This window comes from Pristis pectinata, chromosome 9 (genome assembly GCF_009764475.1).
Source record: "Pristis pectinata isolate sPriPec2 chromosome 9, sPriPec2.1.pri, whole genome shotgun sequence".
Lineage (NCBI taxonomy): Eukaryota > Metazoa > Chordata > Chondrichthyes > Rhinopristiformes > Pristidae > Pristis > Pristis pectinata.
Genome location: NC_067413.1, coordinates 100,914,830 through 100,930,769, shown reverse-complemented (window position 1 = coordinate 100,930,769; position 15,940 = coordinate 100,914,830). Strand labels below are relative to the sequence as shown.

Here is a 15,940-nt window from a genome sequence, read left to right as displayed (position 1 = left end):
TAGCAGATTGGTGACAGTTTTAAAATCATCGCAAAGGCTACAGTGCCCCCTAAAGATAGGTCAAGGTATATTAAAGTGGAACAGTTTAAAAATCCAGTTTTGGATTTCTAATCAATTTTTGTGCAGAGAAACTTCAATTATTTTGCAATTTTCTGTACATCACTGATCAATTTTTATCAATAATCCCCATCAGTCATTGTTCTACAAATACATGAGAGAAAGTCTGAGGCAGTTCATCATTACATTAAGTATGAAACAATAGCAGTCATTTTGCACACCAGAGGAGCCAACTATGTGTAATCTGCATTACCGAGGCTCCTACACAGGAAGAATGAATAATCCCAGGTAAAACTATCCTCTGAAATCCTTTTTTTCGCTTTCAGAAGACATGCAATGAAATCGTGGGATATCAGTGAAACGTACGTTCCTGTACAGCAGGCATCAGAAGGGCACAGCACTGAACGGAGCAATGCAGGACCCTGACACAGTAGACTCTGTCTGCTGAGCCACTTGTCCGTGAATCTCATTGTCTTGTTCTTTTAGATCCTGTTGAAAATGTATTATTCAATTTGAAAGCAATTAAACATCTTTTATTTGAAAGAGTATTCTATGTCCTAGAAGACACCTGAAAAAAAAGCTGCTGACTTTATTCTTTTAGCGATGTTCTGAAAAGTATGCCAATTTTTAGTAATTCATCCACCAGTAGAAGTACTTTTCTTCCATCATTAAAATGTTTGCGTAATCAAGAACGTCTTTAGCAGATTTCCCATCTCTCTTCTTGTCAAAATTTGGCAATTTTCTCAGTTCTTGTCATCAATAAAGCTTGCTTTATTGTTTCATATTTCTCATATTTCCTTATGACTTTGAAGAAGGCCATTTGGTCCACCAACTCTATGCCAGCTCACAGAAAAATCCTAAGCTCCCAAAATTTCCCCACAACCTACTCTCTCTCACATGTGCATCAACTCCCACCCATCTCTACCTGGGGTAGTTTAAAGTAGCCAATAACCTGCTTTGGGATATGGGAGAAAACCAGAAGATTTGAGGGAAACCAACTGTTATTATCTCAGTCAATTTCTCCAATACATTCTCAATAGCTTTGACAGCAGGAAATAAAATCATTGTTCGTGTTGAGCTAATAAATGATAAATGAAAGAATATATTGTCAGATGTAGTTTATAGGCATCTGGACAGTTTACACAGAGCTGGACAGAGTACAAATGAACAAACTGAAGAAGATTGCAACAAACCTGATGTAATTATCATGGTGTTTTGAACCATCATGTAGAATGGCAAAACGAGTGCTTGAAGGATGAATTCAAATCAGTTTTTAAAAAATTGTTGGGGAATCAATTGTCTTTGATCGGCTGCTATGTAATGAGACAAGTTTAATTAGTAATCTCAAAGTAAAGGACCTTCTGAGGAAGAGTGATCATAATATTACAAATTTTCATATGTTGAAGCCTCTTTGCATCTTCATCGCTGCCTATGTTCCCACTTGGTTTTCTGTCATCAGATACAATGGCAATGGAAATATAAAAACCATTTGAAAAGAACTTTACAAGTGTTTAAAAAGGTAGAGATGAGTTAAATTACATTGGTACCTCACTTAGCGCTTAAGATGTGACTCTTAGGAATGAGAGTCTTTGTGGTATCATACATCTAGAGAGATGCGTCACTGACAACACTGATAGCCAGGAACCTAGTGTGAACCCCTGCTCTCCCTACTGCTGAGTAGGGAACCTGCAGGAGGGTTCAGTCCCCTGATGACACTCCCATAGTCAACACATAGCTCAGTAGAGAGTGAGCCATCGAGACAAGCTGCAGTGACTGCGTGAGAGAGCTGTTGTGAACGGTGCAGCCACTCAGTGTGGACAATTGGGGCTCAGGCTGCAAATTGGCTGGCAATGATGAGGGTGGGTTGTTGCAGGGACTGGCAGCAGATGCCCATGTGTTGACAGACCACCTGGGTCCCACGGTCCATCCCATCACCTCCTGTTGGTTCTGACGCCAGGTGTTGTCCTTCTGTCTCTTCATCTGCCTGCACAGCTCTGTCCATAGAGTTCTCCCCGCTAACGAGCTCAGATGACAACAGATGTAGAAAAATCTCAAAGATGGTTATGAATCTTTGAAATATTTTTCCGTCCCCACTGATGAAGGTGTGGAGAATCTTAGTTTGCTTGCTTGGCCTCAGAGAATCAAGGGGCTCGGCCGGGAAGGCGGGGTTGATGATGAGGTTTAGCTGTGGTGGTACTGACCAGCTTTTTCTGCTCAGCCCTGCTCCTATTTCTGACATTTCAATTAGTTTTGTGGATGGAGAATGTACAACGTGGAACAGTACAGCGCAAGAACAGGCCCTTCGGCCCACAAAATCTATGCCGACCACGATACCAATTGAGACTGCAGATCTGCCTGCACATGGTCCGTATCCCGACCTATTCATCTGCCAGTCTAAATGTCTCAAACGTTGCTATTGTGTCTGCTTCCACCACCTCCCCGGCAGCAAGTCCCAGGCACCAACTACTCTCTGTGTTAATAACTTGCCTCGTAAATCTTCTTTAAACGATCCCCCTCTCACCTCAAAGCTATGTCCTCTAGCATCTGACATTTCTACCCTGGCAGAAAGACTCTGACTGCCTCCCCTGTCTATAACTCTCATAATTTTCTACACCTTTATCAGGTCGTCCCTCAGCCTCTGACACTCCAGAGAAAACAATCTCTCCCTATAGTTAATATTCTCTAGTTCAGGCAATATCCTGGTGAACCTCTTCTGCACCGTCTCCAAAGACTCCACAACCTACCTGTAATGCAGTGACCAGAACTGCCCACAATACTCCAAATGTGGCCTAACCAAAGGTTTAAACAGCTAGACCATGACTTTCTGACTTTTGTACTCAGTGCCCCAATTGATGAAGGCAAGTATCCTGTATGCCTTCTTTCCACCCTATGTACTTGTTTTGCAACTTTCAGGGATTATGTCCCCTCCGTAAATCACTGCCCCTAACGGCCCCGCAATTTACTGTATAGTTTCCCTTTACACTTGACCTCTGTCATGTACCAGCAACAAGAGGAACACACCGAGTCATGTATAAGTGTTAAAAAACTATTTTATTAATAACTACTTATGATAATAAGAAAAATAAAAGTAAAAATGTTAGATCTTAAACATTAACACCAAAAACTAAACTCAAAGTGTGTGTGTGGCAAATTCCCAAACTCCAAGTCCAGGAATAGTTCTTGAAGTTCAGTTCAGCAAGCCGTAAGGTGAAACGTGAGCAAAGGCTTTTGCAAAACCACCGTTGACTGAGGAGGAAATGTAGAGAGAAAATAGAGAGTAATTACGAAATCCAAATTTTCCAGGATGGAACTCATGCAACACTTCAATCACTGATGATCTCCATTCCTTTGTTCCGAAGTATCTGCCACCCGAAAGGCATTCGAGACGTGGCCGTCCACACAAATACCTGTTTCCTTCTACAGGTTAACGACAAAGTGGACTCCACTGGATTACTCCAAAAATCCATACGTGGATTGTAGTGACAGACACAGTTACTATTTTTCATCCATCGATACAAAGACCAGCAGGCAGGTTGGTCTCTCTCTCTCTCTCTCTCTCCTTCTCTCTCCCTTCTCTTCTCTGACTGACTCCGACTGTCTGCTCCAAACAACGTCATCACATCCTTATCTCCTGTTGTTGTCGTCATCACGCCACTCACACACACGCACGCACACACACACACTACTGTGCTATGTCTTAAAGGAACATTCACCAATAGTAACCTAGCCTGTAACACCTCCCAATGTGCAACACCTCATACCTGTCTGGATTAAAGTCCATCTGCTGTTTCTGTTCATATTTCCAATTGATCTACATCCTGCTCTATCCTTTGACAACCATCCTCACTATCCACAACACTGCCAATTTTTGTCGTGCAAACTTACTAGTCACCTCACTTAATTTTCAATCAAACCATTTATATACATCACAAACAACAAAGGTCCCAGCACTTATCCCTGTGGAGTACCAATGGTCACAGACCTCCAGCCAGAATGACACTCCTCCACCTCTACTATCTGTCTGCTATGGCCAAGCCAATTTTGAATCCAATCTACCAAGTCTCCATGGATCCTATGTGCCTTAATCTTTTGGACCAGCCTATCATGAGGGACCTTGTCAAATGCCTTACTGAAGTCCATGTAGACAATATCCACTGCCCGACCCTCATCAATCATCTTCACCACTTCCTCAGAAACGGAATCATTCACAAGACACGATCTCCCCCGTACAAAGACATGCTGACTATCCCTAAAGAATCTTCTCCATTAATTTCCCTTCCACTGATGTAAGGCTCACAAGCCTATAATTTCCTAGTTTTCCCTATTGCCCTTCTTAAACAAAGGAACAACATTGTCTGTCTCTCGTCCTCTGGGACCTCGCTTGTGGCTAAAGAGGATACAAAAATCTCTGTTAAAAACCCCAGCAATATCATCTCTTGCCTCCCTCAATACCCTGGGATAGATCCCATCAGCAGAAGTAACTTATCTAAATAATAAGTGACTTTTTAATGTTTGTAACAATTGTGCACAACACTATTCCTCCTGCTGTTACTTGGTGACATCATCCAAAGTCATGGGATGAGGTTCCACACAATACTTCTTCACGGTCTTGGAATCGATACCTCAGTGTTGTTGTATTTTGTGTTGCTGACAACCAGTCCTCAAATTTGCTGTAATTTATCCAACTGTCTTTAGAAACATCAAAGACATTATATGTTCATTTAGAATCCGATTTCATATCTGGCAATATTTATGATTACAATCATTGATATTGATATGGTAAATGAGTTCATTATTCTCACGTGCCAAGGTAGTGAAAAACTTTGATTTGCATGCCAACCATACAGACCATTTCATTACACAGTGCATTGAGGTAGTACAAGGGAAAACAATAACAGAATGCAGAATAAAGTGTTACAGTTACAGAGAAAGAGCAGTGCAGGTAGACAATAAGGTGCAAGGCCATAACGAGGTAGATTGTGAGGTCAAGAGTCCATTTTATCGTACTAGGGGACCATTCAATAATCTTATAACAGCAGGATAGAAGCTGTCCTTGAGCCCGGTGGTACGTGCTTTCAGGCTTTTGTATCTTCTGCCTGATGGGAAGGGGGGAGAAGAGAGAATGTTCAGGGTGGGTGGGGTTTTTGATTATGTTGGCTGCTTTACCAAGGCAGCGAGAAGTATAGACAGAGTCCATGGAGGGGAGGCTGGTTTCTGTGATGTGCTGTGGTTTGTGGTCTCGGGCAGAGCAGTTGCCATGATGTATCCAGATAGCATGCTTTCTATGGTGCATTGTTAAAAATTGGTGGGGGTCGACGGGGACATGCCGAACTTCTTTATCTTCCTGAGGAAGTAGAGGCGCTGGTTTGCTTTCTTGGCTGTGGCATTTATGTGATTGGACCAGGACAGGCTATTGGTGATGTTCAGTCCTAGGATCTTGAAGCTTTCAACCCTCTCGACCTCTACATCATTAACGTAAACAGGAGCACGTGCATCGCCCCTCCTTCCTAAAGTCAATGACCAGCTCTTTTGTTTTGCTGACATTGAAGGTTGTTGTCATGACACTATCTCCTTCCTGTACTCCAACTCATCATTATCTGAGAAACTGCCTATCACAATGGGATCATCAGCAAACTTGTAGATGGAGTTAGAGCAGAATCTGGCCACACAGTCGTGAGTGTACAGGGAGTAGGGTAGGAGTCTGAGGATGCAGACTTGTGGGGCACCAGTGTTGAGAATAATCGTGCCAGAGGTATTGCTGCCTCTCCTCACTGACTGAGGTCTGTTTGTTAGAAAGTCAAAGATCCAGTTACAGGGGGAGGTGTTGAGTCCTGGGTCTCGGAGTTTGGTGACAAGCTTGCTTGGAATTATTGTATTGAAGGCAGAGCTGTAGTCAATAAGCAATAGTCTAACGTATGTGTCTTTACTGTCCAGATGCTCCAGAGCTGAGTGTAGGGCCAGGGAGATGGCGTCTGCTGTAGACCTGTTTCGGCAGGAGGGGAATTGCAGTGGGTCGAGGTTGTCTGGGAGGCTGGAGTTGATGCGTGCCATGACCAGCCTCTCAAAGCACTTCATAATGGTGGATGTCAGAGCCACCGGTCAGTAGTCATTAAGGCAGGTCACCTTTTTTTTTCCTCTTAGGTACCAGGATGATAGTGGTCTTCTTAAAGCAGGTAGAAACCTCAGACTGAAGCAGGGAGAGGTTAAAAATATCTGCAAATACCACCACCAGCTGATCTGTGCAGGATCGAGGACACAGCTGGGGACATCATCCATACAGATATGCTATAGCATGTAGATGTTATATAATGTTATTTTAAGGGTCTAATGCTATTTAACCCTCATATTAATCTTAGATAACAACCTTTGTTGTATATATAAAAATCCACATGCAGTTAATGTTAAATTACTGCTTGAACTGATTTATTTGTAGCTCAGTTTTAATCCACATTACTACTTATTTTTAAATCCAATGGTTTTAAATAGGTTAAAAATGTGTTAGTTCATGAGTTTGTCAGCCAACTTTTTTTGAGAATTGACAAAGGATTAGTTAATTCAGGCACCAGCTTTAAATGTTTTGATGGGAAGAGTATGGTATAAATGCAAATGTAATCTGAACTAATTGATGCAAGGCAATAGAGGGATAATTATTGGTCCTGAATATGTGTGCTTATCTAACCCTTTGATAGCTCTCTCTAATGCACCTGTTTACCCAAGAATTAAAAGTTTTCACCACTCCCCTCCCCTAACCATCTCTATACTGATTGAAGATCACCAACAAATCCAATGCTCCTCTGTAACATTCTTAATTTATTGTAAACATTGTCCCAGAAACTCCACATCTATGTGAAATGCTACAAAGAAAGCCACAAAGAAATGCCTTGGAAGATCAGTGAATATTGAGCACAGGACATTGAGGCAGCATGGTCCCCATCCATTACACTGTTCTTCATGGAATGGACCCTGTCTTATGGACTGCAGCAAGTCTCTTTCCACAGCTGACAGAGTTGAGTGATGTAGTTCCTGGATTGCTTGCACCAAATACCACGTAATACAAATACTTCATCCACACGAGCTCTTCCTTTATTGGACTGTGGTCGGTGTAGCCAAAATACGCTTGCAAAAAGGCACCTTAAAATCTTTCAAGTTGAATGAAAACTACTTCATGATATCACACATAAGCAGATTACATTATTCCTCAAGTGTTTTATTTGGAACCACTGCCTGTTAGTATCACAAATGTAATAGTTTCCTGAGAGAAGACAGTTTTCAGAGAAGTTTCATGTTAAGATTGGGTGTTAATTTGTATATCAAACCTGCCAAACACAGTTCATTTGCAGCTGTCTGTATGGATTTTGTACCAGAAGCTCAAAGAGAGCAGTTTCAGACAACAATCAACATATTTTTCCAGAGTGGCATCAAAGCTACATTCTGCATTGTCCAGCATTTCATTACACAAATCTTCTGATGGATTATCATTTATCAGAATTACAGATGTGCCAAGGAACTGAAGTAAAAACGAGTAATCACATTCCATCTCAAATTGCTCATTGTAACAGGGATGGCAAGTTATCTTCAATCATGACTTGATCTTATAACAAGAGCAAGTAAAACAAGATTTCATTCTTTCAAAAAAGTGACATATTATGCAATCAATGGTGTACGTCAATTATCAATGCACACAGAATCAATGCAAGACTTCCCCTTTATACTGGATTGAAGTTACAGCAGGATTTAATTTGCTTCGTGTCCCTCATTTAATTTTATTGTGCATATATATTATCTATTGAATAAAAATAGGTGAAGTGTTCAAGAATTAAAAGAAAATTCAGGAAAAAAATTCCACCTGGAATAAAGGTTATAAAACCACTTATACACACAGTCTGCAAGGGGTTGTGGCTTCATAAACCAAACAGTATTAAGCAATTTCAGTCAATGCAAATTGAAATCAATAACTACAGCATTTGGCACAAATAATATGTATGGCTGAAGCATGTGTCACGCAAACTTTTAACAGAGCAATTGTTCAGAATGATAATGTCGTAGCAAAAACTAGTCAGAAAGTGCATAAAGCATGTGCTTTACTAAAGATTGTTTACCTCACTCCACTAACCTAAATACGTTTCAATAGTTTGTTAACGCTGTAGTTGGTTCTATTAACTCAAAAACAAAACTGCCTGCAAACACTTAAAATGTTTTAAATAAAAATATACAGTCTTCCAGAATTCCTTCCTTTCCTTGCACCTTAAAAAAAATGGCAATAACCCATGTAGGAACATTTTAAGCCTATGAATTGATATCTGCAGCAAAACAGTAAAACTGCTCAGTCTTCATGCACCAGCCCTTGGCTACTGAAATAGTCAATTATTTCAGCCTTTTCCTTCTGTTTGTCAGCATTCCAAATGCTTTCAGATTCAGCTCGGAACTTTCTCATAGAAGGCAGACTCCATACGTGTGAAATCACCTTACTTCCTGCCAAAGCCATTACTCATTCTACTTTTACCAGAAAGTCTTTTACGTTTTGTTGCACCTTTGTCTGCTACATTCACATCTGATGCTTCACAGTTTCCATCACCTAGATAAAAAGAATTGATTCTGTGAATACATCAAAATGGAGGGCTAAATTTTCCCAAGTTCCCTTTACCCAAAGTGCTGAGTAGCTCAGTTATAGAAGACACAAGAACATTGTTCTAATATAGGTCATGCTGCAATGGAACTGAACTTTCTTCCTCCAACAGTGTTGTCAAATATCACAGCCAATTTCTAACTCAATCTTTATCAGTACGAGGAAGAGTTGAACCTCTAAAAGAACATTATTCATGGCAATGAGCCAAGGTTTCAAATACAATGAAAAGTATTCTCTCCTGGATTGCAGAGAATGAAGAGGAGTACAAGCACGCTGGGGGAGAAAGGCTGGAGAAGGTCCAAGTTAAACAGCAATAAAATTTAACCAATTTTAAACTATTATTCTTAAAATTTGATTTTCCTCCTCATTAAAAATATAATTTGACTTATTTTAAGCTTAGTAATCCAAAAACCATATTTCTGATGTATATTTCCTGCCCTTCATACTTCAGACCGACACAATATGTGGGGTATCTGAACACAGTAACCAACTTCCAGTCCTACATTTGTGCTGCTGACTGTTCCATCCAAATCACAACCAAGAAGCTTGTGGTAGGAATGAGTTGGTAAGTAGATTATTGTGACTGTATCTGTTGTTCTACCTTTTCCCATCAGGGGAGGTAGGACTGGAAATTACTTTCCTACATTCTAATGCCATTAAACCAGGTTAAAGCAGCATTGTGTATTGTCATAACAATATTTAAGACGATCCAAAAAAGCTGTGATCTTCAGTTGTGAGATTCCTAGGACAGAATTGACACACCAAACTGTGCAAGCTTCAATGTGCCTACTAGTTTGGATCTATCCCATGCTCGCTGACACCTACCCTAGTTGTGACAGCTCTTAAAGGAACATACCAGCTCTTAAAGGAACATACCATGATACAAGCAGCATTGTTCCAGTTACTTAGGAGTGATGCTTTAAAAAAAGACAGCTGCAGTGATTGGTGGGGAGTGCACTCCCAGGGCTCAGGAGGAACCGTAGCTGCAGGAAGCATGTTCTTTGTACAAAAGGGTCACAGAGGTCCTCTGGGGCTATAGCCAGGTAGTGGGTAGGAAAGCCTCTGTCAACAATACCAGTGCAGTTAGTAATACCTGTACTTGGGGGAAGCATGCAATTCTAGCAATTTTCTGTGTCCATTTTGCTCTCAACTGTGGGCTGAAGGAAACATGGCTATAGTGTCCTCTCCTCAAGTCTGAAACTTAAGTGATTTCCCTAAAGCACTAATTAGCAACAAATTGCGAGATGTGGCAGTTATCAGTGGCAGTAGCCTGGTGTGATCCTAAAGTTATGTCAAGAGGGATTGTGAATTTGACCTTCACATGTAGGCATTGTTTGAGACTGCAAGGTATTGAAAATCTCAAAGCATGTGACTTGAATGTTGGCCCTTTACAGAACAGTTTCAGGGAAAATTGTATTAATAAAAGTTGGCTGTTCTGTGAGTAACTGAATTATCATTTTACAGGCCAGTCAGGTTGAAAGCGATGTTGGAGATGAGCTTTGGTGGTTGCAGCACTGCTGACATCATTTGAACAGTTGTACATTGGAGCAGAGATAACAACAAATGATAATCTCACCAAAATGTCAAGGATCAAATTTATTGATGGGCACCAAGACATCCAGAAAATCTGCAGTTGAGCTGCAGAGCATTGTTCTCTCAGCACCTCCCAGCCAACCCTCCACTGATGTGGGGAGGAATGTCCAGGCCACATTTTGTGTTGCTGGGCTCTGTACAATGATTCACCTAGGGAACTGGATCAGGGTTGGATCAGTGACTGTGCAGTTACATCACCCAAATTCAATACCCGATTTTGCTGCTGATGACCACCATGCAGATCAGCTGCACAAGAACTGGGAATGTGAAGGTATCAGTTCAGACAAGAACTGGGAATGTGAAGGTATCAGTTCAGACAAGAACTGGGAATGTGAAGGTATCAGTTCAGTCTGTTTGGACTGGCCAGTAACTGCAACTGTTCATGTCCTCAGTAGATTGGTGTCATGGCTTCTGTGCAATTGCAAGGCTCCACTGCCCCAGTGATTGTCAAAATGACAGCCTCAGTGCTAGAGCAAGTGCTCTCATGTTAGTTAAGGCTTAGTTCAAAGCAAAGTTTAACATTTGAAATATAATTTGGTTCAGTGTAAAAATGTCACCTCTTAATTTTAATTACATATTGTTTGAGTGAGAATTCTGAACAGGAATCCCCACTACAAAAAATTACTTTCAGTTTGGAACAAAAATCATGAATTTACTAGACTTAATGAATTTACTAGACTTAAAGATCTTTGTACCATCTGTTCATGATGATGTTGGCTCTGTTTTGTGGCAAGAACAACAGAAAGATTATCAGTGCTCACTGGTATTTTCATGAAATCCAACAACAACATTTTACATTCACAAACATGCTCTTAAACATGGAAATCGATGCCAACTTGTTCTAATCCTCCACAAGCTTTGCTACAATGGATAACTCAGATTCCACATTCAAAAGCAGGTGGTCGTGGTACCATGCAGGTCAGATAAAGCCAAGGCTTGTCCATTCGAGAGCGAGTGACTTTTTAAATGTGATAAAGCTTAATAAAACAGCTCTTAAGCACTGTATGTTTACTTGTAAAAGTGTGGTGTCTCTTCCCTTTGGCTTTGAGATAGTTGTTCATTCCCTGTTCATAATTTGCATTTTTCTTTTCCACCAGAAGAGCTTCACTAGGATGTTGCCTTAAATGGAGGGCTTTACTTACAAGGAGATGGGATAGGCTAGGTTTACTCTGAGGGGTGACCTTGTAGAGGTTTATAAAATGATGAGGGATTAGATAGGGGTACATGGTCAGGCCTTCTCCTAGGCTGCAGAGTCTAAAACTAGAGGGCACAGGTTTAAGGGGAGAGGGAAAAGATTTAAAGGAGATCTGAGGGGCAATCTCCCCTCACCCACAAAGGATGGTGGTTATATGGAATGAGCTGTCAGAGGAAGTGGTAGAGGTTGATACAATTGGGTGTTATAAAAGGTGTTTGGACAAGTACTTGGGTAGAAAAGGTGTAAAGGTGTGGGGAGATGGGATAACCATAGACAGTCTGCATGGACGAGTTGGGCTGAAGGTCTGGTTTCCGTGCTGTACAACTCTGACTCCACTTTGTTCTTTTACAGATGGTTTTATATCGAGTTAAGCTTTCTAACTTGTACCTTCCTGGTTTAAATCCTATGTACCTCAGTAGAAAGTTTCATTCTGATTGGTTGAAGATATATGCTTTTGATTGCCCTGTACACAGAGGTCTCAGATCCCCTGTAAAACTGGTCTATCATAAGTTGCCACACCAAGTTCCATTAAGAAATTGTAAGCAGCTCCAAGCATAATGATTAGCAAGAGTATTTGTTCACAACCAATTGTAAAATCCAGGCCATTAATTCTAACTGCCCAAGTCATAATTGACCCAAGTCCCCAAAGTTAAAGACAAACATCTAACCAATACTATTATCCAACTAAACAAAGTTTTGCTTTTTTACTCAGTAAGCATCAACAATCTTAGGTACTTATACCTAATCAAAGGATACGGGCAGCAAAGAGTGGGAAATATCCCAAATTAAGCAGAGATGCCGAATGCAGATCACAAGTGGTCTAAGCACCCATTCCCCAAAGAAGTAATCAAGTTTAAAAGCCACATTTAACCAGCAACAAATCTAAAAAACAAGTTTATGGCTTCAGTAAATTAAAAGCCATAGCTTCAATTTGGCAGAGTAAACAATCAATTTAGTGTTCAAATACTGCTCACCAGTGTCTGTGCAGACAGAGATTGTGGTTTCATTAGGGTATGTTTCTGAGAGAGGCAGGATTACCTTTCCAACTATCCTAGGCCTGAAGTAGTCATTGCACTTGTTGAGCATTTGTCATTGGTTAAATGCAAACTCACTTGTTCCAAAGCTCGATGGAGAGAGAGACTAACTGAAGCAAACGAAGACACTTTGGAATCCTCCACCTTTACTGTGCCCTTTAATGGTCCTTCGAGAGCATGTAATAATTCCTACTGTAAATCATTAATTGCAACTTTCCCACAAACTTGCCAAGCAGCTTTGGTCACATTTTTAATCATAGCTTTTAAATATACACACATAACAAGTAATTATAAGATTTCAGACTAACCTACAAGACTATTATTCAGGTTATGTCAGAAGTGGTCAAACTAAAATAAACAATAGAGTTTATTTATACCTTCAATTGTATCCTGGATGGCTCAAGCATTATGCAGCAATGCCGAAAAGGGCACAGATACAAGAATATTTGTGCCCTTTTCAGCATTACTGCATAATACTTAAGCCATCCAGGATACAATTGAAGGCTGAAGGCATAAAATATAAAAAGGTGCTTTTTTTTTTAAATTCAAAAGGTAATATCTTACATTTTTCCTTTCAGCTGCAGCAGAGAATGGGTTCTTCAGTGCCCTGCTCCACACCAACTATCCCAACTTCAACCACATGGCCCAACAATGCTCTGCCCTGCATTTCCCCACACGATACTATGACGGGCTGCACTTTCTCACAGCCAAAGTGAGAAAGTCTGTGGTTTTGAATCCTAGATGTGAACTAGGATCTCTACATCATGCTCTCTCACATCGTTGCTGCAAACTGCTGGTCCTCTGCTTAGCTACTTTGGTTATTTTGTGGCACCATGCTGATTATTATAAGGGTTCTTGAATCTACTGTGTTTTTTTTCAGTCAACAAAAGTTTTATGAATGACTTATGGGATGTGACTTAAGAACTATTCAATGGATGAGCATTCATGATTGACAACAGTTGAACAATCATAGGCACGACTGACACGGAAACAACTTGGTCATTATCGACCTCCAGTTACCTCTCCACTAGTAACAAGCAGTCTAGCAAGAGGCACTTCAAAGTGTATTCAAATGCACAAACCTTTAGCGTATGTGTCACTAGGCAGTGGTGAGAAATCAGTGCTGTTAGCTGGCTCTTCACATTCACATTCTGAAAGGGTCTGAAACACAGAAAACATTGACCAGTCGGGTCATTAACTGAGCAAAGTGCACACATGTTCAGTTGTGATGCAAGTGGATTCATGGCCAATATTTTGCATACTTCGATGAAATGTTTGGCTGAACAGTTTCACAGCAAAGAAATGGACCAATCACCCAATGGTCTTTTCCTGTTTTCCCCACAGGAGCTTGCTCCCATCCTATTTTGTCTAAGTTTACCTGTATTCCAAAAACAGTGGAGCTAAAATAAAGCATCGCTGCACTGAGCAAACTGAAAAATCCTTTTGCCCAGCTTTTTTTTTTAAAAAGATCAGAATTTATGTACCTCACCTGAACAGCAATTCTTTTGGATCTCCCACCTGTGTAATTTACAGATTTCTAGCTGATGTGGACAAGGTTGTTCACGTCCTGTTTCTCTGTTAGCTCATTTAGAATAACGACAGCTACAGGCTTGAATGAACCTGTTCATCAGTAGTGGAAGAGGAAGACTATGGGAGGAAATCCTCAGGAAATCATTCACATATTTTGGTGATGTTTGTCGAGGTGTGAATATGCACTTTACAATTGGAGAAGTCTGTCCCTGTTCTATAATCAGACACAGAAAGATCATGTTGCTTCTGATTCAAGATGTAGTTACCTAGGAATTGGCTGCCAGGGACAAAATATCCATTTGGGAGCCCAATGTCACACTTTTTCTTCCAGACAAGTCAGTTAAGGAGTGAGGTGGGGATGGTGGGCAGGAAGTTCCCTCTGGTATATCCAGGAGTGCCTATTGTGATCCTGAGGTGGGGGACATAATTGCATCATTTGATACTGAAGGTCTATTATAACTTAAAACCCAAGACCAAAAAAAAAGAATGAAATTGTCATAGCAAAACTATCGCCATTTGATGAGCTTAAGCCATCAGGAACCTCAGAACTTTGGTGTATGCATAGTTTGTAAAAAAAAAAATTATGATTCGTCAGCTTCTATCTTATTGCTCACCTTTGTCTTTACCAATCAAAGGGGAATGGATGGGCCTCTGATAGAGGAAAGGTTGAAGGGCTCAAGGGAAATGAGAGGGGGAATGGTACCCTTGGGATTACTCTGTTGGCATGGTCTTGATTGGCCTCTTTCCACATTGTAATAAGCAAGCAAGGACTCTAAAATGTTCAGTCCTGATGAAGGGTTTCGAACTGAAACGTTGACAATTCCCTACCCATCACAGATGCTGCTCGACATGCTGAGTTCCTTCTGCAGACTGTTGCTCTAGATTCTTGTACCTGCATTCTCTAATGTTTCCCTGAAATGTTCACCACAGACTGGCAATTCTGGGCCTCTGATGGTTGAGAGATGCCAAAATTACCTTCACCTTTTTGCCACGGTTTTCTTCCTATTGTCTGCAACTTGTTTACTGATTGCCCCAAGTCCCTTCTTCAGTGAAAAGTATTTTCCTTGTTAGCTTTCCTGCCCATTGCTACAGTAGACACTGCAATGCAAGGCTGATAGGCCTTCATTCTAATATTAAAATTAAGCATCTCTGAACATTGAGGCCGGTGCTTCCAAGCAAACTACTCATGAATGACATAAAAAGAGTAAGAACATAATTTATTTCTGGTGTAGTAGAATGTGTGAAAGATTCAACCCTGTCCCAAGTACCAGAAAAGGAAGCAGTAAATCACACTGGTAGATAACTTTAGGACCAGAAGCCCTGGTGATTTTTCTCATTCTAGTCTAGAAACAATGCTATGCTGGAGCTTTTCCTCCAGTTCTGGGCCTGAGAGTTTGGCATGCTCAGAATGAGCCAGGAACTGAACCAGAGATCTTGTGCATATTCTAAGTATACAATCAAAGTCGCTTAGAAATCCCACAGGATGCAACTTCTCCATTGGAAAAGAGCCATATGGAAAGCTGGAGGGAAATGAACCTGTTCACAAACTCACCTTCTCACGTTGCCCAGTATGTTCAGCATACCACACCATTCCAGCAAGGCAAAGGAAGGTAATGAAAGCCTGAAACAAACAATAAACCCAACTAAATAGTCTTCATTCTTCTTCTGGGTGCAAATTACACACAATTTTACAAAACAGCAGATATCACAAAATGTTTTAACTCATTCATTTTCAATAGTTTGAAGGTGACAGAGGACTACAAAACAGAAGTATTCCTACTGTTGGCCTGAAGTGGACAAGAATCTTTCTCATGTATGATTAGTTTAGAGAGGTCTTTTTCATTTATTTCCCTTGAAAAACAGAATAATTTTTATACAGTGAATACATGTGTCGGTTTTATCTAC

General features: G+C 40.7%; 1 protein-coding gene across 3 annotated transcripts in view; it reads right to left on the bottom strand.

Annotated features, from left to right (window-relative positions):
• Positions 1-7,156: 7,156 nt before the first annotated feature.
• Positions 7,157-15,940, bottom strand: part of ptdss1b (phosphatidylserine synthase 1b) — a 32,691-nt gene continuing 23,907 nt past the window's right edge. For 2 of the 3 annotated variants that reach the window (XM_052022918.1, XM_052022919.1), the window contains exons 11-13: positions 15,588-15,656; positions 13,588-13,666; positions 7,157-8,632 (exon numbers count right to left, since the gene is read on the bottom strand). In XM_052022918.1, coding sequence (XP_051878878.1) covers positions 8,523-8,632; positions 13,588-13,666; positions 15,588-15,656 — 258 coding nt within the window. In that variant the 3' untranslated portion in view covers positions 7,157-8,522. The remainder of the gene's footprint in view (positions 8,633-13,587; positions 13,667-15,587; positions 15,657-15,940) is intronic. The other variant, XR_007956872.1, reaches the window with a different exon arrangement.